At 42.8% G+C, this 25971-nt stretch overlaps 1 protein-coding gene across 10 annotated transcripts in view; it reads right to left on the bottom strand.

Moving 5' to 3' along the window:
- Positions 1 to 25971, bottom strand: part of TEAD1 (TEA domain transcription factor 1) — a 250050-nt gene that overhangs the window by 164373 nt on the left and 59706 nt on the right. For all 10 annotated transcript variants that reach the window (XM_039863632.1, XM_039863631.1, XM_039863640.1 and 7 more), the window contains one exon: positions 9102 to 9357. In XM_039863632.1, the coding sequence (XP_039719566.1) occupies positions 9102 to 9258 (157 nt within the window). In that variant the 5' untranslated portion in view covers positions 9259 to 9357. The remainder of the gene's footprint in view (positions 1 to 9101; positions 9358 to 25971) is intronic.

Here is a 25971-nt window from a genome sequence, read left to right as displayed (position 1 = left end):
CATGACCCAGCAATTACCTCCTGGACATTTATCCCTCAGAAATCAAAACTTATATTCACATAAAAATCTGTAAATAAATGGTCTTGGCTTTAGCTATAATGGCCAAAAACCAGAATCAGCCCAAATGCCCTTGAACAGATGAATGGTTAAACACACTGCAGTACATGTATACCATGGACTATCACTCAGCCCTAAAAAGGAACAAACTATTGATGAATCTTCAGGGAATTATGCTGCATGGAAGGAAAAAAGTTAATTGCAAAAGGTTACATACTATATGATTCCGTTATCTAACGTGTTTGAAATGACGACATGTTGAAAACAGAGGGTCAATTTATGGTGCCAGGAGTTAAAGACAAGGTGGGAAGAAGCAGGACAGAGTTGGGTATGGTTAAAAAAAGTAAACCCCACAGATCTTTGAAGTGTTGGGACTGTTCCATATCCTCACTGTGGTGGATATATACCCAAACCTACAGAGGTGGTGATAAGACTGTACGGAACTTACTGCTCCCTCCCCCTCCCCGCTTCGGCAGTCCTCCATCCATCCCTCCATCCATCCATCCATCTCTCCGTATCTCGCCTCCCCTCCCCACCATGCACGCACATACACAGAGTATAAGTAGAATTGGAGAAATCTGAATAAGGTTGGTGTACTCCTCAGCAATTCTTTTACTCACCCCTGTCCATACATATCCCATTCTCCCGCAATATCTCTACTTGTTCTCTTTTCAAAAGCCCACAACCTACCACCTCAGCCCATGTGGCCTTACAGCTCATCTGAAGAAAGCAGTCATTAATTAGACCCCCCTGATCCCCTCCACCCATTTGATTATACATCAGAGTAAAAGAAGCCTCACCCCCTTTAAAGTCTCTTCTGGGTTTTGCTCCATCACATATATCCTCAACTTATAAATTTTTCTCCCCTACTAATCATATAGCCAAGTCTCTCCCCTGTCCTAAAATAAATCTTCCTTTAACTTTTTATGCCCTTCAAGATACCATCTCATGGCTCTTTCCATGCATGGCCAAACCTCTCCAAAGACTGGGGGATGGCAATGCTCCCTCTCAGTACAGAGGAAGCCATAAATTGAATAATGTAGCTCATTTCATGCACTCAGGACTGCCTTAAATGTGGGTCTCATTCTCTGGTCATGTTTACCAATTCTCTGCTCTCTTTTACCAATTCTAAAAATATGGTCCTGTCCTCTTGGACCAAAGCTATAGCCTAGCCCAGTGGCTCCCAAACTGGCTGATCACCCAAACTATAGAGAATATAGAGTCCCAGCCCATATATACTCCCAGAGATTCTGATTCAATTAGTTTGACTCTGTTTCATCTTTTTTATTTTTTTAAGCTTCTCAAGTGCCTCTGCTGATGATGGTCAGGCTTAGGAACCACTGATGTGATACCCTTCTTCTTAAAAAGGCAATCTCTTTATTCTCCCACTGCTACAGACACTCCATTTAAAATCCATGCCAGCTTTACCGTGAGATACTGTGAGCCCGCACTTTGAAGGCCATTATCATCCATTCTCACGCTTTAGTAACATGAGCCCCAAACCAGCACTGCAACTTCAACCAGCCTGCATTCTAAGCATGAATTCCCAACTCCCTACAAGTCATCTTCATCTGGATGGCCACCCAGCACACAAGCACATGACAAAACTCAACTCCTCATTCCACTCCTCTCTACAAACCTACTTCTCCTGTCTCCACACCCCATTTTATTTAACCTATTTCCCGTTTAGAAAAAAAAGTGCAGCTCGCTGCCAGCGTTAATTTAACATCACGCATAGGAAGGTTGCATTTTCTAGGATCTGATGGTTTCAGTGATGGAGAATTACTATATTTTGTAAATGGAAACACCACTACTATAAACAGAATGCTATAAACAAAATGACATCATTTGTTTCTAAAGACTGTCGATATACTATGCAAAAATAATAATAAAAGTGAGATATTTTGTGGCAAATTTTGGGAAGAAGGTTAGCACTGTAATTTAGAGTTATCGTGGGATAAACGCTGCAGCCGCAAGCGTCACCAGCGGGTATTCTCCGGGCAAACGGGAAATAGGATAACAGTCCCACCATCCTCCCTGTCACCCAAAAGCAGAACCCTGAAATCATCTTCAGCTTCTCCTTCTCTTTCACAAATCGCATCTAGTCAGCCAGTCCTGTTGGTTCTGTCTCTGAAACTTCCCCATCGACACTGCCAGTTCCCTGGTTTAGGCCTCATCCTCTCCTACTGGACAAGTGCAATAGCTGTCTAACTTGTCTTCACATCTTGAGAGCTGGCTTTGTAAAACACAGGTTGAGACATGTCATTTCTCCTGAAAAAAGTATGATGGCTTCCTTTTGCCCTCAAAATGAGTACTAGACACCCCAGTGAGGCACTCAAGGCCCTCCATGATGCAGTGCCAGCCCACGTTTCCAGGTGCATCTACCATCACCCTCCAGGATACACCTGCATTTCTGAGAGCATCAGAGCTGTGCCCCTTCAGGGCTCTGTGCCTTTATCACACTGTTCCCTTAGGCGTGAATGCCCTTCCCTTCCCTCTCTTGTCATAGTAGCAAGTCTGAACCTCGGTTCCAGAAATCACCTAAAGTTACATACAATAATCCTATAACTACACGCAAATGTGCACTTTTCTGCAGAAAAGATCCGCAACTTTCCAAAGATTCTCAAACTGATCTATAATCCAAAGTAAGTTTAAAAAAAGAAAAAGAAAAACACCAAATGGCCTTTTCCCATTCGAAGTTAGCTCAAATAAATCTCTCTGCCTGACTCTCTTCCATTCTCTTGCATTCTTAAATACAGACATGTGTATTCCCCAATAATAAATATCACTGTCAGTTACCCTACCACTAAGTTGTATATATCTCTAGGGGAGAATATAGTTACTTCCATGTCAATATTGTACTCAGTTGCATTGACTAACTTTGTTTCAAATGTCAGCTCCATTACTTATTTACTGTGTGACTTTGAGCAAGTAACTTGACCTTGGTGGGACTCAGCTTCCTCAGCTGTAAAATGGGGATAATCATGGTACCTATATCATTGGTTTGTTATGAAAAATAAACAAACACCACATTCTAAAGCAATGAGAATATGCCTAGCACAATGTAACCAGTCAAATAGGTCAGCTATTTTCATTATTTTTGACCTGTTGTTCCCACTACAAAGCACAGCACAGGCCCTCAATGAATAATTTATGAATCCATGTCTTCCTCAATCCCAGGGATCATCCACTTGCGCAGCAAAGCTGTTAGAAAGCATAACTTGGTAATAATTTAACATCCATTTCCTTCTTCTCCCTTATGAGTGATTCTTAAGTCATCCTAATTCGCTACTTTTTTTTTACCCAGGTTGCACAAGGGCTCACACCTTGTATCTAAACCTCTGCATGGCCCCCACACATTCAACTTTCCAATCAAAATGCTGATGACGTTGGCTTTGCTATTCTCACAGGAACTAAACTATTTCAAAATCTCCCATCACTCATCTGCGCTTAGGATTCCAGAATTAACCTTTGTTCTATTACTGTGCCTACTTGGGCAAAAATCCTTCCTACCTCTTGAGTTAACAATTTCCAACACACAGAGCAAAAACCAGGATTTCCTCTTTCTCAATCTAGAAAGACCATTAAATACATAAACATCTTTTTCTTTTTCTTCTTCTTTCTCCATTTCTTTCTAGCCAGCTTCTCCAACAGTAGAGGCCCTGGGGCTTAAAGGCTTAGTTATTCACCTTCCTTAGTATTAACCCATAATTCATGTATGCATATATCCAACAAACATTACTGACACCTTCTAAGCCCCACCAGACAACGGGGGCGGGGGGGTGGGGGGTGGGGGAATGTTCTCTGCCTTATGGAGCTTCCAGTCTGTTCTAAGGGCACAGATCTTTGTGCTTCACATTCCTAGCCAATTCACTTGAAATAATGCCCTGAAACACAGGTCAGAACAAAAGAGGAAATCAAAGATGCCACAAGATGATCAGATGGAGCAATGGAAAGAACTAGTTCGGTTCAGGCCCAAGTGTCACTTTTGTAAGGCCTGGAGATTCTATAGGGCTCAGATTCTATAGCCATTTCCACATCAGGGCCTCTGGGACACCCTCCCCTCAGACACAGGGCACTTTCCTGGTCCTCAAAGATACTTAGTGAAAAGTCCACTGTCTTACACAGGGACGAGCCTACATTTCCCTGACCAGTTCTCCAGATCAGATCTCAGTCTCTTTGCCTATACTTATTAACCAGTACACGCCCACACTTGCTTGCATGCACTCATTCTGATGTCCCCTTGTCAGTTCCTCCACTACCTCAACTAAAACAGCCTCATTCTCTCTTCTGTCTTGTGCCTGTACAAAGTAAGCAAAAGTGCAATTTCAAGTCCTGTGCTGCCCTGGCTGGCAGAGCTCAGGTCAGCAACTGGGGAGGACTGACCCAGAGATGCCCCCCTCCTCAGCTTCTCTAGTCCTCACAACTCAGCTCTCTAGGGCTAACCAGTAGGCCTGGCATCATAGCAAGAAAGGGGGCATTCCTGGAGCTATGCTAAGTATGGCCCCTGAAGACGCTGTGTCAGAATGAGAAAGCCATGGTCTAGCAATTGTTCTGCCCAGGCTTCCTGTAGGATCCTAGGGCACCAGAATCTTCCAGACATCTTCCTGGCCACCATCAGGGCCAGCCTTGTGATCTAGGATCCTCCCGCTGTGTTATTTGAGAAACTTTCTTCCTGCCAGCATTAGGCCAGGTGCCCTGGACATCGGTGGCCAAGAACAGGCTTCAAAAAGCTAAGTGGAAGGTAACCGTCTTCAAAGGGCCCAGACTTCCCAGAAAGCTCTGGAACACAGCCCTGACCTCAGGTCAGTGTTTCCTACAAGTGTAATTGTGATGGCTCCATGAGGGCAGAGACAGGGTCTATCTGGTTTATCTCTGTATCCCTGACAACCCCTAGCACGGGGCTGGAATACAGGTGGCGCTCAATGCTGACTTGTTGAATTAATGTATGATGACCTCCACCAAGGAAGGAATGAAAGTACAGTGCAAAGAACCCAGGTTTCAGAGTTAGACCTGAATTTTAAACTTTCCAGCTCTATCACTTATACTGGTCATGTACAAACCACTCTACCTCTCTTGAACTCAGCTTCCTCATATACAAGGTGGGGCTCATAATATCCACCTCAAAATGCTGTGAGCATTATACAGAAATATTTAAAGCCTCTAACCCAGCCCATGGCAGAAAGCACTTTCTGGTTTTTGGTTCATAAACACTTTCACAGCTCTCACTGTATAACAAGCACTGTTCAAACATGGCAAGGGGATCCCAGGTCACAATTATTTTAATTCTTATAACAATCCTGTGGAGTAGAACCTGGTTATATTCCTTTTGCAATTGAAGAAATGGATGCACAGAGGAAGAAAAGCAACTTGCCCAAAGTCTGATATCTAGAAATGGCAGGCCCAGGATTCATATCAATTTCAAAGTCCAAGACTTGAAGTGCTACACTTTTCTGTCTCTAAGCAAGCAGTCAATGAATGTTAGCTTCTGTCCCTACCCTGGTTTGATTGTGAGAAACACGTGACAATGCCAGACTAAGGTTTTCCACTGCAACAGAAACACAACCAGGCATTCCCATGGGTTGCTGTTTTGTCTGTCTGGTTTTAAACTAAGGTCTATTCCTGTGAAATTCAATTCCAGAGAAGTCTGCTGATCAAAAACTTTTCTTCCATCTTGTCCTCCTACTATCTCCTCCACAACTATCTACCAGAAAAAGAGACACGCAGCTCTGTAAAAATAAGGAAAGGGAAAGAAAATAGAGAAAGGAAGAAAATGAGCTTGCAAGCTCTTAGGAAGAGGCCTCATCGTCCCTCTAGTTATTCCTAAGACACATAGGGTGCCCAAGGCAAAAGTAATCTGTCCACACGGAGACCAACCACATAAAGTCTCACTTTCCCAATGGACCCAGGGAGCAGAGAGAGAAGAAGTAAGCCACCTCTTCTAATGGCCAAAACCTCATTATAAAGAAAGCTTTCCATTTTTCCTCTCTCTAAGACTGTATTTCCCCTACTGCCAATCACAGAGGAAATTTCATTACCAAAATAAATCAGTGCTACACTTGACCTTGCTTCTCCAATGGCTCAGGATTAATGACATCACAATGTATTCTACAAATGCTCAGAAATATCGGAATAATCCCCTCAAGTCAAAAATACTTGGTATTTCACTAAAAGACATTCAATTATTTTGATTCTACTCCATGAATTCCAAATGCTTTCAATGTTTTCATTTTAAAAATGCTTTAAGAGAAAAATGTGGTCTCGGTTACCTTAAGAAACCTTGATTCCTGGTCTGGTTAGTGTCCTGACTCACGTATGGTAAGATGAGGAACAGGCTAGAAGCCAAGGAACAGAAGCTCTAGCCCACACTGCTCATGTGACTCAATCCCCGAGTGGCTGGGGCCTCACTGTAGAATCTCCCAACTCAACCTTTTTTATCCTAAAAGTCACAAGCAGGTCACGGGCAGCTACAAGGGCACCTAGGGCAGTTCCTTTTAAGGGGTCCAGCCTCCATCTCCCGTTGCCCAGCTAATCACCGCGTTTCCCTTCCAAAGTCTCAGTAGAAGCTAAATTCTTCCATGTTGTCTCAAGAGAGGGAGTTGAAAGAGATGTTTTCTCCCCAAGGCAACTGCCCGGAAGTGGGCTGGCTTCAGGGCCACTGCGGCAAACGCATCTCCTGCACCCTCGAATCAAGACACATGACCATGAAATGTAATTCCTCATGCTGCTTGCTCAAAAGGATAGCCCCATTTTAAATCAGGTTGGTTACCAACAGTCAGTAAGTGTATAAGGTTGATTTAAAGATAAAAACTATCAATCCATCCAGAACACACGTTCTCTGGAAGCACTCAGAATCTGATTACCCTGAGTATTAAAAAGATTCTCCCACAACTAACGCCATGTTTGTCAAAAGACTGATCACTCTTACTGAAGTACATGTCACGAAATCACAGCATCATAATATGGAAAAGTCCCATGGACATCATCTACTTTACTCTCTTTTTTCACAAGGGAGAAAACTGAGATGCCAACCAAGGGTAGGGCTGTTCGAGTTCACTGTTGGTAGACTACCCAAATTCAAAGCTTCTCACAGTTCTATTTCCTAGCCTACTGCCTCTGACACCCAATTACCAACAAGAGCTCTCAATTATTTTCACAAAATATTTTTATGGTGGAGTTATAGACAAATTGGTTAAATCTCATGGCTGCTACCTAAAAAGTACATTCAACAAAGAGGAAAACACAACTGGAGTTGAAAAAATTAACTTCTGCTTTGAATTATGTTCTCAGCCCTGAAACTTTGTTCCTAAAGGGACAGTGCCTTTCCCAGTATTCCCTGTGAGAAATAAAGGGCTGTAGTTATTCCCAACCAGAACTTCCAATATTAGACCAATATTTTAGATTACAATTTATGGGTAAACAAATGTGAGTTGTACAAGGCAGAGTGTCCCGAAGCATCCTTCACTACTTATAAGAAAATGAGCTTCAAAGAAGGCTCAAAGATTAAAATGTTTTTCTCTGCCTTTAGAATGGGGAGGTTGCATTTTTAGGTATGAAGACAAGACCCTGAACGCAAATAGCCAGGCTGAGGACAGGTAGCTCAGGAAAGATACAAACTCAGAGAAAATCAAAGGTCCTAAACTCTTCTATCTCCTGGCAGCTGAGATGGTTCATCCTGAGTCCATTTCACCAGACCTAAAGAAGCTTCTCTGGCTATAAAGGATCACATGAGAACATAAAACAAATGCTGAAGGTTTGGGTTCTCACACACACACACACACACACACACACGCACCCCCATGTGTGTGACACTGACAGGCTGAGACTTCAATGCTGCAGAAAGCAACATTTTCCTTGTTTCCATTACATCATCCAAGTTGGAAAGGGGGGGTGGGGTGGGGGGCACAGCTGGTGGCAGCTGCACCACCATCTGCTTTCTCCTTAGCAGTGTGTGCTAGTTTGAGCTGCAGCCTCCTACAGCTCCTGATAGAGGAGGAGCAGTATTAAAGGTACAACACACAATTATGGAAAAGCTTTCAAATTATTTAGAAATAAATCACTCGAGATAAGTTAACAACCTCAGGTAGGTTGCTGAGCCGGTTCCCTTTGAGTTTAGGTTATTTGTTTGCATCTCTTTAGACTAGAGTGCAAACTCTGTCAACTCAATGTGCCCAATTAGACAAGCAGAATGTACAAGCAACCACCTGCCATCTGCTTCCCAAAAGGTAAGCAGCCAAAAAGTACAGGTCTGCAGCTGGAAACATTAACAGAAGGAGTGGGGAATGCCCAAAGCCAGAATACAAACTCCAGAGCAGTGCATGGGTACATGCTGCTGCCTTTGGCATCCCAAGCCATCTAGTCAACCAGTCCTGCCCTCTTGGGCACTCATGGGGTTTCCTTCGGAACACACTACTAGACGTTCCCTTGCAGAAGGGGAACCAGGTGAGTACAGCCTGGGGGAAGGGGTTAATGCCTTGTCTGCCATTCAGCTACAAACTGGCAGCAAACTGGTGGCTCAAGGGTCTGATCAAGCCATGCGCATGTTTCATCTGGCCTATACAGGTTAGTATTTAAAAAAAAAAAAAAGTGCTGCCTTTTAAAAATGAGATTTCCTATATAAACATCTAGGATTGCTAGCTCTTCCTAGAAAAAAAATTATCAAGAGATTTGGCAGCACCAGGCCCCCATTTCTACGTGGCACCAGTCTGTCATCTGGAGCTAAGCAGCAGCGCTTCCTTTCAACTGGGCACGCATCCTGGAGAACTAGCTCCCACGTTAGTGTCTGCATATGCCACTGCAACTATCTACGCTCCTACCTGGACCTTGAGAACTTTGGATATAATGCCACTGAGAATGGAGAAGAAGACATCCCTAGGGAATGATTTCCCAGTGGTCCTTCATTGATTCTCCTCTTTAGTTGAGATTTTGTCCCTTGGATGGCTGACACAACATAATGAATGGATCTCGGTAGAAGGTTAGCTACAATGATCCTTTACTACAAGAGCAGGTTGTAGCATTTCAAAGGAGCATTCCAAACCACTTACCGTACATCTTGCCTTCATCTGATAAGATGATTTTCCTCCTCCCACATGGTGGATAGATAGCCAAGGCTTCCTGAAAGCTCTGCTCAATGTCAGGGCTCCAGACCCCTTCTGCATCGTTGTCAATTGGCTTATCAGCAGAGTCACTCATCCTTTCCATGTTTTCGGCAGGGCTCTCGCTGCCGCTCCAGCTGCTGGGCTCAATTTTGGCGGTTGAATTTTCCAAGCCAAAGCTTGGAGCCTTTTCAAGAAAATAAACCTAAGAGAGAAATCAAAAGATAGCGTGATAAGGACGAGGTAACCACCAACACACAGCTCTTGGTAGTTCCACTGCACATTCTTCAGTCGGCAGCTTTGTTGGGAGAGTAACTCCTAGCAGAGAATACAGATATTTGAGATCGAAGTGATTTTTTTTCCCTTTATTTATCATGTTAAGCCCTTCAATACAGAAATACAACGGCAGGCAGAAGCTGGATAATCTTTGCATATGAGAAGAAGTTTTCATCCAAGAATAGTACTTATTCTGACTTACAAGTTCACAGTGAATCATACAAAACCATTTACTAAATGCCTACTTTCTACCAGGACCACTTTGCTCAACAATAATCAAATCTTCATAGCAGAACAAGTTGTTTAAAAAAAAAAAAAAAAGTAAAACAAAAGATGCCTGCTCATTGTGGTAACTGATTAACTCTGATGTGTTAAGCCACATTTGTCTCTGACATTACCAAGATGCAGGATGGAAGAAGGAAAGGGGGAGATTATTTTTTTATAACAAATACTAACTCTACTGAGACAGCAACGCCAGTTGACTTGGACATGCTAGTTTACAGCATTTCTCTGCAGGACTATGACACTGTACAATCAGGTCACTTCGCCATTCTCGGCATCTAGATTGTAACTTTGAAGCAGGGACCAAGTTGTCCCCATTCCTGCCTTCCCTACAACAGCTACAAGTGGCAAGCACACTTGCAGAAATAAATGTTTTACACCTACATGGACACCTCATCTGGTAGCCTACTCGAAATTCTTGATCATAAGAAGACCGTGAGGGAGACTTTCATTTATTTCTCTGCAGCACTGAAGATTACAGAACCAAAAAAAAAAATTTTCTCAAAGATTTACTCCCCTTAAATTATGCATGAAACCTATAGTCTTAAAGGGATAAGCTTTCCAAACAAATGTCAAACTGGCACAAACACCAATGTGAAAATGATCTAATCCAATACCCCCTGTTGTCCACACACTAACACATCAATATTCCTTTGTTGAAAAGGCATCAGATCATTAATTCAAACGCTTCCCCAAAAAGGGGAGAAGAATTGCTCCTGGGGACTGATCGAAGAGGGGAGGCGCAGGGCCTGAGTAGGGATTGCTTGGTGGGACGACCATTTCCGGCCTTCTGCCCCCATCGCGTTGTGCAACATTACAACGGAGGCAGCCAGGAGGGGAGCAGGTGCTGGCAGCCCCACCAGGCACCAGGGACTGCTCCATGTTCCAGGGCAGTCACCTGAGATCACACAGCCTGTCTTCCTTCTCCTCCCAATTGTATCCCTTTCCCCTGGCCTCCCCCACTGGTGTATATCAACAGATCCCAGGTGCAGAAACTCTGAGGCACATGAACGTTACACAATTAATGGAATAACTAGTGGGTGCTTTTGGCTTCGTATTCTGACAGCTTTTTAAATTTGGCAGCACCTGGATAAAAGAAACCCTCAGGTTGTCTGCCTTTAAATGCTGCCACTGATCCAACGTACAAAGAACTTGTCAGCAAAATATTTACTACTTCTTAACCAACATGTGTACATTGACACAGGACTTTAAAAACTGCCAAATGTTGAGGTATAAATTATGCCACAAGAAAGGGTTTTTGATTGACCCCCAGATGAACTGTGTGATGCCCGTGATGTGGGCCTTTTGAATTCTCAAATCATTATATTTTTTTGTTGGGATCTAAGAGTATTTTAAAATTTAAAGGTGAGCCATACTCTCCCTCTAGATCTGTTCTAGATTCAAAGTGGCTTATTGGAGAAATTATGAGAATATGAGTGAACACTTTCAGCAGTTGCTAGTCTACCTTTTCCCTCTCCACCTTTCCCAAAACAAAACGAACAAAAACAAAACAACAGACACATACAAAAATACAGACCAGTCCTTGAGCTCTGGATAGCTCAGGCAAGTATGAATTCACTACAGGGAGCCATATTTTAAGATAAACAGTGAATATGCCCAGCACGAAACCACTATGGCAGAGGGATGGTATCCAGGACAGTGAGGGCCAGCTGAAGGGACCGGGAGAGCTTTACTTGACTAAAAAGGAAAATTAGCATATAACTGAGAGCCTCAGAGTCTTCAGACCAAAACACACCAACACTCCCAAATCCAATGCTTAAGTCCCCTCTAACACTTCTCAACAATTGGTCATACAGTCTATGCATCACCAATGACAATGAACCCACTACCTCCCCCAATAATATCTCCTTCTCACTGAACGCTGAAACTTTTCCATTAGGCTAAAACCCATGAACTGGTTACCTTCTACCCAATCATGCCATGCAGGAGCAAATCTCCCCCAGAAACACCCATGTAGGTATGACACGAGGAACTCTTAGGCTCCTGATTGTGTCCTAGACTAGACATAATTCATATCACCCTTTGCCCATCCCTTATAAACACAGCCCAATTTGTCTACAACCCTCAATAAATGACACTCAGAGTTGGACTATGATCCATAAAACCTCTAAGCTCCCATACTCCAAATGCTGTTTCTGAATTCCCTCTTGCACAATTAGTTTAGGAGCTAAAAGCAGGAGTTTATATTTATTCCCATTAAATTCCATTTTTTTTTTTAGCTTTGGCCTATGGCTTGAGGCTGGTGAGATCTTTCTGAATTATAATTGCCAAGCTTAGTGTCTGTAGACATCGAACAACCTCTGAAGAGCTATCTGTCACATGGTGAGGGTGTAGACCTATTGAGTGGAAGTTCTAAGATTCTGGCTCAACATAAGAAAAAATGTCCTGCTACCTGAATGATTCAACAAGGGGTGGACTGCCTAAAAAGCAGACAGCAGTCTTGCAAACAACCCCTTCGAGTTACCTCTAAAACTAGGGGTCACAAGCCCTTGGTGTTTTGGAGGAATGCAATGTTAGCTAGCATTAATTGATCCATCCACTTAATAAGCACAGGCACTGTTCTGTTCTAAATTCCCATGTTTTTATACATCTACTGCAAAGGAAGAGAACTCTGTGTCCAGGCTCTTACAATTTGGTCAACTGGAGCTCAGCAAGATGGAATTACCTACTCTGGACAAAAGCCAGGACACAACCCCAGAAGCTACCAGATATATAATCCACAGAGTTATACAGACCCTTGGTTTTACAACCCAGTTGTAAGATGAGGCCCTGTATGGGCGGAGAGGTTCTGATCACAAGACTGGGGCTGGCTGAGAAAAGCTCTCTGTACTGGATACCAAAATAACCATTCTGGCATTCTATCCCTCAGGTCCCTTCCAGCCCAGCTCAAAATCCACATCATCCTGGAAACCGTCCTTGTAACTAGTAGCTCAGAGTATCAGCCACACATTAGTAGGGTCCTGAAAATGTGTGGAATTAGTTAACTACCCCCCAATCTATCTGGTTTCCAAGTACACAGCATGTAATAAATAGCAAATGCATGGTGATAACATGCTTATTACCAACAATAGGGTCAAGTGAATTATACACAGACTATCTCTGCCTACAAAGCTTATGTCTTCACCTCCTCATCCATCCTTTGAGCAAGGGAATTAACTTTCACTTGGTTCAATAAAGAAAGAACAATGGGAGTGAGAGGGGAGCATGCCGGTAAGGCTCAAACTGATCTGGGTTCCAAAACTGGCTTGCCCACTAGCCAAGCAGTTCAGACTAAAGTGGTTAATATCCCAGAAGCTCAGGTTTTATTTGTAAAATGTAGATAATAAATTCAACTCCAATACAGAAAAATCATTAAGGGGTAGAGAGACTCTACCCCACAGGGCTGCCATAAAGATTTAGAGAGATAATTAGTGACAGTGCTCTGTCATCTGTAAAACCATAACCAGATGTTCATTATTTTCAAGTCCACCATCTCTAGGCACAGGTATGTACCTTGTTATGCCCAAATACCTACTGATAATGGGATGGTGAATAAATGAAGGCGCTTCCCTAAAGGTTCCCTTTGGGAAATAAATTTATAAAGAATCCTCTTTGTTAAGGTCTTGAGGTAACGAAATAGAAAATTTAAATTGGTAACAAACACTTTTACTTCTAACACTCAACTAAATCTAAACCTATATTCACAGGGTCAATAATTTTCACATTCTTCTAGGAAGTTTGGTTCAGGAGGATAATACCAAACCTAAATGAATGCCTAAAAGGAAAGAGAAAAGGGAACTCTTGTTTGCTGAAAATAGACTGTGTTTCATGTAGCATCCCCATCCCATGGCCTCAGTGTCCATCATTAACACTTTCTTCTAAAAGTTCTTTTTTTTCTGAAACTCTTCCTAGACACACCATAATAAACAAACAAACAAACAAAAAAACCTGTTACCAGGGACCCAAATATTCCTGCTAACTGCCCCAACAGCCACGCTCCCTAAATGGATCATTCTTTTACAATTATCCACTGCCACTTCAAGAAGGGTAACATGAGGATAGCGGAATGACATCATATGTATATCTGACCAATACACATTTTAATATAAGAGCCTGGGGGAAGAAAGGGGTGAGAGAGTCAAATACAGGTGTTTCTGACACAAACTCTATTCAAGGAACGTATGCACAAAGGATATGACGTAGGACACGGGAATCTGCAGCTCCCTTCATCTTAATTCCTGTGGGTCTCTCATAATGTAAGCATCTCACCCACTTTGGGTGATTTAAGGGCTGTTAAATAAAGAGTTAGTTTTAACTAACCCTCATGATTAATGAAACGCCACTAAACATGAAGGTCACAAAAAAATCCAAACAGCTTATTTTAGCCAATGTTTTTAATACTCTATGAGGCAACAGGAAAAGAGCTGGACTAGGAGTTAGGATGCTGTCTCTACCTGAGTATCCCAGGACAATATAGTATTTGTACTCCCCATTGCCTCAGTTTCCATCATCAGTAGTTAGGAAGCCAACTGAATCATCATGTGTTCCCATAAACTTGACCTATAATAGAACTTAGTAAGTTGGTTTATTATTGCCCCCCATCATCCACACCCGTGTCCTTGAGGGCAGGAGCTGTTACATTCGCCATAGTATCCCCAGTGCTAGCACAGTACCTGGCATTATAAATATTCAAAGAAAGAAAGAAAGAATAAACCAACAACCAGATAACATGAACGTTCTTTGGTAACAACATAACTGATCTTATCACCAAGCTTTCCACGAGAAAGGGATCAGTTTCAGCTTCCTTCCCATTTCTCACTCTGACTCTGGCCAAGGGTCTAATGAGTAGTAAGAGCCCAAAGGAAATCGCCAAATTAGGACAGATTTAAGCCAGGCACAGTTTGGATAACTAAGAGTTGGCTGTCTGATCCAATTTCTTATTTATTAATCATGATTATTGATGAACAATAGTTCTGTGTTAAAGAGACAAATATGGTTTGGGTCCAAGCTTCTTCTACCATAAGCAAACTTTAGTTTGAGTAGAATGGTAATTTTTGAGATATGATATTTTACCTTCTCCGTTCCCCTCCCCCCACCCTTTTTTGGACACTAGAGAAGAAAAGCAGAAGGTGAGAGCTCTAAGAAAAGTTACATAGGCGGCAAAGCGATGAGAGTCTGAAGACCGGAAGCCAAAGAGGTGGCGAAGGAAGAAATTCAAAGAGGTGAAAAATGGCAGCAAAGCAAATCTGAGTGAGTAGGTGAATGAAAAAGGCAACATATAGTGAGGAGCCCTGAAGAAAGCTAAGAAAAAAGATTTCTAAGCACTCAGGAGAATGGGAAAGTAGGCACAGGAGGGAGCCATTTCAGGGTTTAAAGAAAGAGAATCACTTGGTTGGACTATTTGTAGTGGACAATTCAACCAAGCATTTGATGGTTCAAAGATCACTGTGATCTTAGTGAAAGCTCAAATTTTTCTCCTAAGAGATAAGCTGCCCTCTCACAAAAAGACTAGGGAAAAAAGGAGCTTTGCTTTGAAAGTGAACTGGTACACCAAATACAAATTCGAGCTTTTCCCAATGAACCAGGCTTCAAGCACAATGTCTGAAGCTTTCACCTACTGGATCTTATATAATCATTGCACGACGCTTGTTGGGTATCATCCCCATCTTATGGGTTCCAGAGGCCTAAATAAGCTGGCCAAAGTGAAATACTCAGCAGAATTTGAATCTAGGACTCATTTCTCCAGAGAAAATGCACATTCTATGGGAGTATCAGACGCACCTTTGCTGTACAGTAAACTGGACGCTGGATTGCAAAGGGAGAGAATGTAGGCAGGGCTGTATTCTCAATTCTGTCTATGACTGACGCCATCAAGCATAGTCTAATTAATTCCTGATGAATAGTGATGATACTGACTCACCTCCCTGGGTAGTTAGGAAGAATTTTAGGCACTAATGATAGTTAATCGCTTTTGCATATGTAAAGTGGGGCAAGTTATTATTTTCCTACCATTTCAGACACTAGCCAAACTTGCTAACAAGTGGTTTGAGAAATAGAGGTGAAGATTAGCAGCCTGGATTTTTAAGGCAGCCTCGAGAGAGATGGAACTGCAGAACTCAAGTCATCGTTGTCAAAGAAAGAGCAAAACTTTTAGGGAATGCTAACAGTGAGAATTGAGGCTACATCTGCCGTGGCACCAGTAGCAGCCAGTGAGCCTTAGTGTCATCCACTACGATTGCCAATAGGTTCCCTCTAATTTCAGCAGGAAGGAGTGGATAATTACTCCTTCTCATTTTCAAAAATCACTTCCATATCAACAGGATCCATCAACAAGCCAATAGCTCTTCACCAAGCCCCCGATGCTGGGCACCCCATTAGAGGACTTAGCATTGCCCTCCTGAGATTCCCTGATTAATTCTCTGCTCCATCAGCCCTAAGTACTTGCCCAGGTGACAGCTCGAGAAAGGCTTTGATTGATTTCATGCTATGCAGCTCTGTATTATCAGCCTTTAGGAGAATCACCTTCCTCATCCCCTTAATGAATCTGTTAGCCTTTGAGAACAGAAATTCCTGCCTCTTCCTTTCCCCCCATCACCACAACCAGTCAAGCTAATCACTGCTCTCCTTCATCAGTAGACTCCTTCAAAATAACACGGCCAGAGACTCAGGTCCAGGCAATCTGTCCCATCAGACCAGACTAAAGTGAAGACTTGACATCAGAACAGTACACTTGAACAGGGAGCATGTGCTGGATGACATGAACTGCAGCTTGAGTCATGGATCCCCGGGTTTTGGACAATTTAACCTCAGGAAACACATTTCAAACCTGGAAAGAGAAGTTTCTTTCCTGCTCTAAGAGAAAACAAAAATGCCGGAAGAGTTAGCAGTAAGTAGCCATCACTAAACATTTCAAAAATCAAATGTGTAAGCCCTTTCCCAAGTATAACAGTGAAAGAAAACCCCAAAATTAACTCCTCAATTCCAATAGGTCTGTAGAGTGAACACACATGAGGTAGACTCACCACTCATATTGCTTACTAAAAACAAAGAAAACAAATACCAAGGAAATAATACTCTTAATCACTAAATTATGAGTAACTATCACTTTCTTAGCTGGTAAGATTGACCAGATAATCACGATGCCTTAGCATTTTAAATAGCAATTAGTACAAATTCAAAATCAAAAATAGACAGTTCATATTTTAAAAGCTATTAACACATAAGATAAATACATACAAGGCATTTGGCCAAACTTTAAAACAAGCATTTCACGAGGGTCCATCTCAGCTCCCATGCCCAAGGGAATGCCTAAAAACGGGCCTCATACAATCAGAGTGCTGGTTCCCTGGGTGGCAAATCTATGGTTTGTACCTGGGGTGTCATTCTTCTTACAAAAGGCCAGTGGAGACTCACTCAATGTTTCACAGCCTGTCGCCAGCCAACTTAATGATACGTTGACTCTGGACTGACTCCGAGTCCCAGCAGCTGGACCTGCCCAGACATAGCTCCTTTGGCTGACTCGGAATTCTAATCCTGCTGCATCATGAAAGGCTCTCCCTACTCTACATAGAGATATGGTCCCAGCCGTCTTCTCCAGCTTCTATGACTGAGGATGCTACTCTCAATCTGGCCCTGTCTCTATCTACCCTGGATTATTTAGACAGCATGCTGAGGGGCAAAAGCAACAGGTAAATCCACAGTTTACTTCTGAAAGGGTCATAATCCAGTCAATAAGGAAAACTGGAACCTAGGTGGTATTTTAAAGTGCTGAACTGTGAAGTCCAAGTCCTCCTCTGGTTCTTCTACTACGTATACACACTGGCGTTCAAATGCCCTCTAAAGATCCAACCGATCCACGTGGATCTCACCAGCATTCATATCAGAGGATCTAAGATCTAGGCTCCAGCATGCCCAGAAGGAAAAAAACTCCTGTGTCCTGTCAGCTTAGGGTGACCAAGAACACAATTCATCACAACACATTCGATTCCTTTTCATCATCTCAACCATCAGAAATCAGGATATCACTTTGTGTGTGGGTGTTGGGTCTGGCCTATCTGCCTTTAAATATCCATTTCTAATGGATCTGCACATACAAACCCTAATATACTACCCAAATTATACAAGACTATTTTTTGAGTCCCAAAACATGATCATTAAACTCCTGGGGAGCAGAAATAGAGCTTACGTGACCTCCAGGACCGAGAACAGTGGCACATAGCATTGACGCTGGATAAAAGTGGGACAACATAAAACAGACAGAACTAAGCTGTTTGTTCCAGTACCTTTCTGAGTCCACAGTTACCATAGAGAAAGTTTATTCCACAAGCTTTGAATAATTGCTTTTATTAAATTATGCTTTTATGTGATGCCATCAGCATACTAAAAAACACTCCATGAATTCGTCACTAGATCTTCTACGAGGATGGTGGGGTGTCCTTCATTGCATCACACAGATTTCTCTTTACAAAGACCCTAAAGGAAAGTTCGATAATAAAATACCGTGTGTTTTTCACCTTGCAGTCAACCAGCTAGGCCTTGGCTTTACTCACTCGCTGCCAAGGTGCACTGAGCCACACTGGCAGGCCCCTCGAAGAAAGCATGGAGGTTATTTGGGTTGGCAAATTTGATTTCATTCTTACATCCACTTTAAGTCCCTACCTCTGGCCCCTTCTTTTTCTTCTTCTTTCCCAGCTTTTAACTTATGCTACTTTGCAGGCTTACAAGCTGCCCCTTAAATTCATTCTGAAACAAGTCAGGGTAGAAACACGAAGGGGAAATTACTTCTGTTTTACACTTCCCCCCACACCCCTATTTCTCCCCCACCCCCATATGCCAGGCACTAGAGACAGGGAGATAAATAAATATGCTACCCTCCCTGCCCTCAAAGAGCACCCTTTCAGCAAGCAGAGAGATGAGTAAGTTAATTCTCCTTCAAGACTTCAAGCCCCTTGGGTGGGAAACCTGCCCTACCCTCTCCGCCACTCCATCCCCGGCATATTCCTACAGCCAGCACCTGTGCTCACTCACTACATAGCAACGATTTGTTTATAGGTCTGTCACCCTTGCGGGTTTGTGAGATCCAAGTGAGGTCCATGCCTTTAATCCTTTTTCTGTCCTTGGAGTTTAACAAAATGTCTCACACAAAGTAAATGCTCCCCCAAAATAATGACTAAATGGATGCCTAAATAATGCATCCAAGGGTGAATAAATGAATGAGTAAATGAATATAAAATATCAAAGGAGGAATTAACAAAGTGCTGTTGGAGCACAGAAATAGGAGTTGATTCGGTCTCTCACGTCAATGAGAGCCTCATGGAGGTGACGTTTAGCCTCGTCTTGAAGCCTGAGCAAGACTCACCGGGCCTATCAGAAGAAGAGCACAGGAAGACTTACTTGTTCAGAAGATATCCATGGAGAAGTGATGAAGAAAAGGCAAAGCAAGAAAGCAGAACGATTGGGGCAGAGGCTGGAAAAACTCGGTGAGATCACACGCCGACAGGTTTGGACTGTTTCATACAAAGGCAACAAAAACTTGGGGGTGAAGAACAAATGATTTTATAAATTTGGAATCAGAATTTTCAAATCAAAAGCGTCTTCAGTGTGGTCCAAGGCCAGAACAGTCCTCTAGATAAATTCAAGTGTTACAATGTGGCACATCCCGTAAGCATTTCAAATTTATAAAGGCGTTTTAATGTGCCAAAAGACAATGACAGTTTACCCAGGTGATTTCAACAGACCAGAGCCACAGGATTAACTCCATTAGGTACCCAGTCACTCAGCTCTTCCAATACACTCTCACCAGACTTTGTCTTCAAGCACTCTACATTATTTCCCTGGTCCCTAAAGAAGGCTGTGCACTCATCCCCAAGCCAGCATTTATGGGGACTAGAATGCTTGCGCTCACAGGGACACGCACACCTGTGAATGTGTTCAAACACCAGCTAATGCCCACATGAGCAAATGTACCAACTAACCAAAAATACATAACACTGTGAGTTCACAAATGTCTACTGATTCCCAGTGTTCGGTGATACAACTGAGTCCCCACCCTTCAAATGAGAAATACAATCTGCCATTTAATGATGACACAGTGATGAAGCAGCTGCAAAACAGGTCTTACACTGATAGGGATGCAAATTCAGGGGCCAATTACAGCCTCACCCTCACCTCCATCCCTGTCCTCCAAATTTAAACCTGGTCCTTGGTTTATACTCAGTTCTACTTCAGCAAGAGAAAAAAATCTTGGCACTTTGGCTGGAAACTGGCTGAGGCAGGATAAATGAGTACTATTATTCCCCCTTTAGTCAATAAGCCACTCATTCATTTAACAAATATTACCTGAGCACCTACTGTATGCACAAGTACTACAAGGACACATAGTGGGGCAAGACCCCCAGGCAGAGAGGTAGGGGCAGAAAGGCTGAGGCAGCCAGTTCTGAAATGAGGCCTAACTTCTGCCTTCACGTCCACATGGCCCAGGATGCTCTGAGGGAGACCATGGGATTCTTCCCTCCTCAGCTCTGACACCCCAAGCAAATGTATAAAGCGAAAAGGGCAAAAGGCCACAACTTGATTCTATCAGCAGTTCTGCAGCTCCTTAACACACACACTTTCTCTTTCTCCCTCTCTCCCTGTCTCACATGTGTCTCTAGAGAGAAAGAGAGAGAAAAAAAAAAAGGTTCCTTCTAGGATCTCGTCTTCCTGTAGATTCTGCTAACCATGGCAGAGGAACAAGGAATGTGGAACCCTCAATTCCTCTCTCTAAAACATAATCTATTTTCAATTATACCTACAAATGCCACTAAAGCCCCCTCTCTCAGAGGCTCTCCCTTTCTCTCGGCTCAGTGGACTAATGGTGAGGACGAGACTCGAAAGGCCAAAAGGCTCAAAGGCAAAGCAAACAAGCCCAAACCCTCACGTTCAGTCTGCAAGTGTGCCTCACAGACCAGGCATGCTGGGTGCTGAGACCTTCAAGTCATTTCTCTGCATCTGAGGATCTGCCTATAAAAGCATCCATGAAAATCCAAAAAGGATTTTCCAGGTCTTTGATAAGAGAAACCCAATGCCACAGCCTGCTGAGGAATTCTGCTACTCAGAGAATCTGGCTGAAACAGCACCCAAAGTTGGGCCATCATCCCAGGTTTTTCCCATCCTTTCTGATGCAACCCGTCAATGTCCACTCATCCCCTCATCTCTCAACTGTACCTTCTCCACTCCTCTCCACCCCCACCAACTCTGCTCCTCTCTTACAGGCAGGACCCCACCACCTCTCTCTGAGCTGGGCTGTTGCCTACATCCCCAGACCCCCACCACTGCCAACAGCCTGGTTCTACCAGGTTCCCAACTTTGGATGTACATCGAGATGACACAGGTGACTTGTTAAACATAGAGATCCCCCCCTCTGATGCCAGAAATACTGACTCCTAATCCTTAGGTGTGTTTTTAGCCTATGTTACTCTTTGGCCAGAGACGTTTCCTTAAAATACAAATATGACTTTTATCACCCACTCATTTGAAATCTTTCAGCAGATCGCTACCTCCTCAGAACCCAACTGCACGAGAGGGCACCTATGACCTTGACCACCTGATCTCAGCCTGCTTCTCAAGTGCCTGCCCAGTCTTCTACACTCCAGCCACAGAACCACTCCAAGGTGCCCAGACTCAGCAGGCTGCCTACTTCACCCCTTCAGCCACCTAAGGTTCCCTCTGCTCAGATGATTCTCCCACTAGCAACTCTGTCTAATGCATGTTCGTGTCTCTTTCAAAATGAAAGTAACCAACCTCTCCTCTGGGATGCCTTAGCAGATTTCTCCACTCAAAAAGTCACTTCTGTGTCCCCACGGCACCTCAAACAAACTTCCAACACCATACTTGGCACACGTCACCATGATTTTTCTTAAGATATAATCTCTCAGTTAACACTAAGTTCCTTAACGTCCCTACATTTAACATCTCTCAATACCAGACAAGTTGTTGGAACTCAAGAAACATCTGCTAATTGTCTTCCTTCGCAGCTACCCCTTGAGTTGCAGACCATGCTGTGCATCTGGACAGTCTATAAGGCAAAGCAGTTCAATACATATATTAAGAGTACATAGCATTTTGGAGTCAAGAGTTTAAATTTTGAGTTCTCCACTTATTAGCTGTGTCTCAGGTTTTTTCTTCTGTTTTTTGCTTCTGTGCAAAATGGGAATTCATCATTTAACCTACCTATTGTAAAGATTAAATGAGATAATCCATGTAAAATGCAGGTGTCTCAAAATCATCGGCATTATTTATCCGCATGCTTGCAGATTAGTGGGTACATGTGCACACAAACACGTCTTAGAACTGTTCCTGACACAGGTTCTCAAATAACTGTTGAACAAATGTATATAACTATAATTAATAATTACTGCTTATGTATCTGTCTTTCCTGCTATACTGCAAATTTTCAGAAGGCAGAGATTCTGTCCCATTTATTTCTGTACCTCCTCCCCATGCTGGCTCAATAAATAATTGTTTGATTTAGTTTAACATAAAATATTAATACAATTTTTATGACTATTAAGAAATTTATCCTCGTCTAAGGAATCACAAAGATAGCCTTAGGCATACTCTAGAATGACATAAAAAACTCACTGGCTCTGAAACCTTCCTGCAGTCTCCAAAACCTTGACTAGCTAGCAACCAAAATCAACTGAGCCAGCTTCCCCCTGCCACCCCCCCCACTCAGCATGATCAAGTTTATGCCTACTGACCTGATCTGTCTTAACTGATGACACACACCCCCATCTCAGTCTAAGACATCTCAGCCCTGCTGCAGCAGCTGCTCCACCTGGAAGATGGCAGTGAGAGCAGGAGCCCACCTTTTCATCTCACAGCCAGTTCAACCCCCACAGGCTTGGGGGACATAGTCAGGAGTGTCCAGTTACCACAAAAATAACAGAGGACCTACAACAGGCAGGCATGCAGGCCAAGTGCTGAAGGGAAGGGGTGAGAAATAAAGAAGCCTGACCGGGGCGGGGGTAGGGGGGGGGGGAGAGGGGAAGAAGCAGATGTTTGAGTCACAGAGGAACTGGGTTTTAAGAAATGTACTTTAAATTCATAACTACACTCTTAACATCACCATTACAGCCCCTATAATAACTCATTCATTTAGTATCCAGTCCAGAGCCACTTATATTTATATTATACTTAACTACTCTGAACGTGATTTTAAAAACATTATTTTAGGGTAAGAGGGGGATGGAGTTTTTTTAAACTTCGCTTAGTTAATGCTCTCTGTAAAAGTCAGATTCGGGTCAATGAAGATTTTGACAAGCACTTTCATTCTACAAATTCCTGATATTACTCAGCTTTAATTCAAAGCTAAATCCAAACATGACAGAGCTAATTAGGTTTATTGATGGCGAGGTAAACCTTTAAGGGAAAAAAAAAGGCTGATAAAAACATTCATGTATTTTTTTTTTTCCTAAAATGAAATCAAAGTCGACTCCCATGCTACCCTCATGCAGGAACACTGCTAGCTTGATGCTGTCTGACCCAGCCTGGACACTTCAAATAAAGTTAACTTCAATCATTGTAGCCAGTTAGCAGGTTACTGATGCTCCATCTACTGTTCTTTCATCTGGGTTTACTCCATACACTATGCCTCTTTAATTTGCTTCTAGCAACCGTTTTATAAGAGGGTGGGTACAGACCCAGCTACAAAAAGAGATGCCCGTCTTCAGCGGGGCAGGTGAAACTCCAAGACCAGGCTGTGCACCTGAGGGAGTGGGTTTCCCTTAAAGTGTGAGGGCTGTGAATGCACTGGCAGAACACTGAGCTAACTCTAACAGCCACAGCAGATTCCCAGCTTGAAGGTGTTCAAAAGGAAGAAAAAAAAAAAATTCCAAACCCCAAAATATGGGTTCTCTACATTTTTTTTAAAGTTAATTTTGATGGGAAAAGGTTCCCCAATTTCACATTATTTTGTAGTTACTGCTTTAAAATGACAATTTTCTAGTGACAGACTTGCAGACGGTCAGATTGTTTTTTTTTTTTAACTTTTAAGAAACAGCCCTCTCCCAATCAAATCAATAAAAACTTCGCAGAATTTGAGTGTTTTAAATTTAGAAGAAAATCATATAAATAGTGAAATGAACGGCAGTTTAACTGTCTTTAGAGACAGTCAGAGTCTAGTTCCCAGAAGAGAGGGTCGCATCCACCTCCCTCCTCCTCATGCTGTCAGAATTCACACAGTTCATGCAGGACACATCGCACCGTGCAATTATCAACCAGCATTGCCATTGCTAAAAGATCTTTAAGAATCCTGAGTTTTACCATAAAAGCTCTCATTATTATCCCAGCTCTCTTTGCTTGTTCAGCGTGCCTGGTCACTTACTGGGGGATGAGAAAAAAACGAGGACTCGGCTCATCTTTCCCCAGCCGTCTCCCAGGGAGCTGTTCGTGACTCCGCAGCACAATGCCACGCCACCGCACTGGCCGACAGGGTTTAAAATTAGCTGAGCTCTGGAGAGCCACGGGTAACCTTCTGACAAGGTTAGCGAGCAGAGCAGAGCACAGCTCGGGGAGGGACATTAATAAGAAGCCAAGTAGAGCCTTTCAACAAGCCCATTAGGGCCTCTCGGAGCCCTAGCAGTCTGGAAGCCTGGAGGAGCACGCCAGCATGAGGAGGCTGACCTAGGCTCTTATTTTTATCCCACCAAGTCAGCAGCTTCCTTTACAGGCGACGAGCGCAACCCCCAAATGTGTTTCTCCAAGTTTTAAATTCAACGAACTGGGCCGCTGAATCTACAGTAATTTTTAAAACTTTAAACTGGATTTTTAAAATACAATATTTATGGAATACTTCTAATAATAAAGTTAATACCCAAAAAGTGGCACATATAGAAAATATACAGGAGAAAATGAACTTTCCCCCAAAGTCCTCCACCAAATAAGTCAGTGTTAACAATTCATTCTGATGTATTTTCTTGCACTAGTAACTTGTTCTTATTATTCCCTATAGTTTGGGGTTCTTTTATTGCCCACCTAACATTTCACATTCAGCGTTTTCCTGAGTCCTGAAATATTCTTTATATTTGCGATTTTTAAGAGGTATAGTATTCTGTGTGATGAATATACCACTGTTTGGCTACTGCCGCATGGTTCCACATTCAGATTTTGCCCAGCTTTTCACCGTTAGGGCAAACATCCTTGTAATCATGTTCTAAGGACAGAGTCCTAGTGTCCACGGACAGGAAAAATTTGAAGCCACTGGTGCAGACTGGGGACCCCCATAAGGACAGGGACTGTGCCTGTCACATTATAGGTGTTTTCTGAATAAAGGAATGTGTCTCAGTGCTTTCCAAATATACAACCCTAAATTCTAATGTGACACTTTCCAAATGCCTACAGGGAGATTGTCAGGCCCAGCACACAAAAGGCCCCTTGGCAGTGAGATAAGGGAATTGATCTAATACCTCTGAACACCTGTCAAAGGCAATTCAGATGCTGCTCGCTTCCCCCACATTACTCCCGCCAGTACCTCACTGGTACAGCCATACTGGTTGTTTAAAATATTAAATTACTTCCATACGAGTTGGTAAAGAGTCAGTGGGCCAAGTCTATTGAATGCTCCTGTTCCCGTGGCTCCTCACTATCCAACAAGTACAAGATAAGTGCCTGGCACATTTGGGGACCTCCAGCGGCTTCCATTGTGTCACTGTCTGTACCACTTGTTAAATATTTTAAATACTACCCAGTTCACAGATAACTTTTAACTCAAGATTTGCTTTTTAAATTTTGTTAATCCTCCCCTCCAACCAGCTGCTCAGACCTCCATTTAAAATCTTAATTACCATCACTTTGGTACTATTTCTTAAAATCATTAAATTCCCTAATATTTTATTTTAAAAACTGAAATGGACAATGAATAGGAAGCACTTACCAAGATATCTAACAGGGGCTGATCCTACTTAGTTATTCTCTACAAAGAACAGTGAGTTGGGTTAGACAAAGACGAATGTCATCATCTTAAGATTCATGGACCTAGTACTAATACCAGTGATATTAATTCAAGGATAAAAGCTATCTGCTTAAACCTCATGGGACTCTGAGGAGCTCTCAGATCATCAACTATATTCTCGAAAAGCTAAAGCAGAAATATCGAAATGTTAAAATCTAGAGATAAGTAGAAGAATCAAATACAGCCTAACCTATGCCCAGACCACCCTGGCACTGGCTTACCTATTACACCACTAAAAGCAACATTTTTGAGCTGGGTATATTGCTGTGC

The sequence above is a fragment of the Pteropus medius genome, unplaced genomic scaffold (assembly GCF_902729225.1).
Source record: "Pteropus medius unplaced genomic scaffold, Ma_sr-lr_union100, whole genome shotgun sequence".
NCBI classification, from domain to species: domain Eukaryota; kingdom Metazoa; phylum Chordata; class Mammalia; order Chiroptera; family Pteropodidae; genus Pteropus; species Pteropus medius.
Note: the sequence above shows the minus strand (reverse complement) of the source record. Positions and strands in the feature narration are given on the sequence as shown.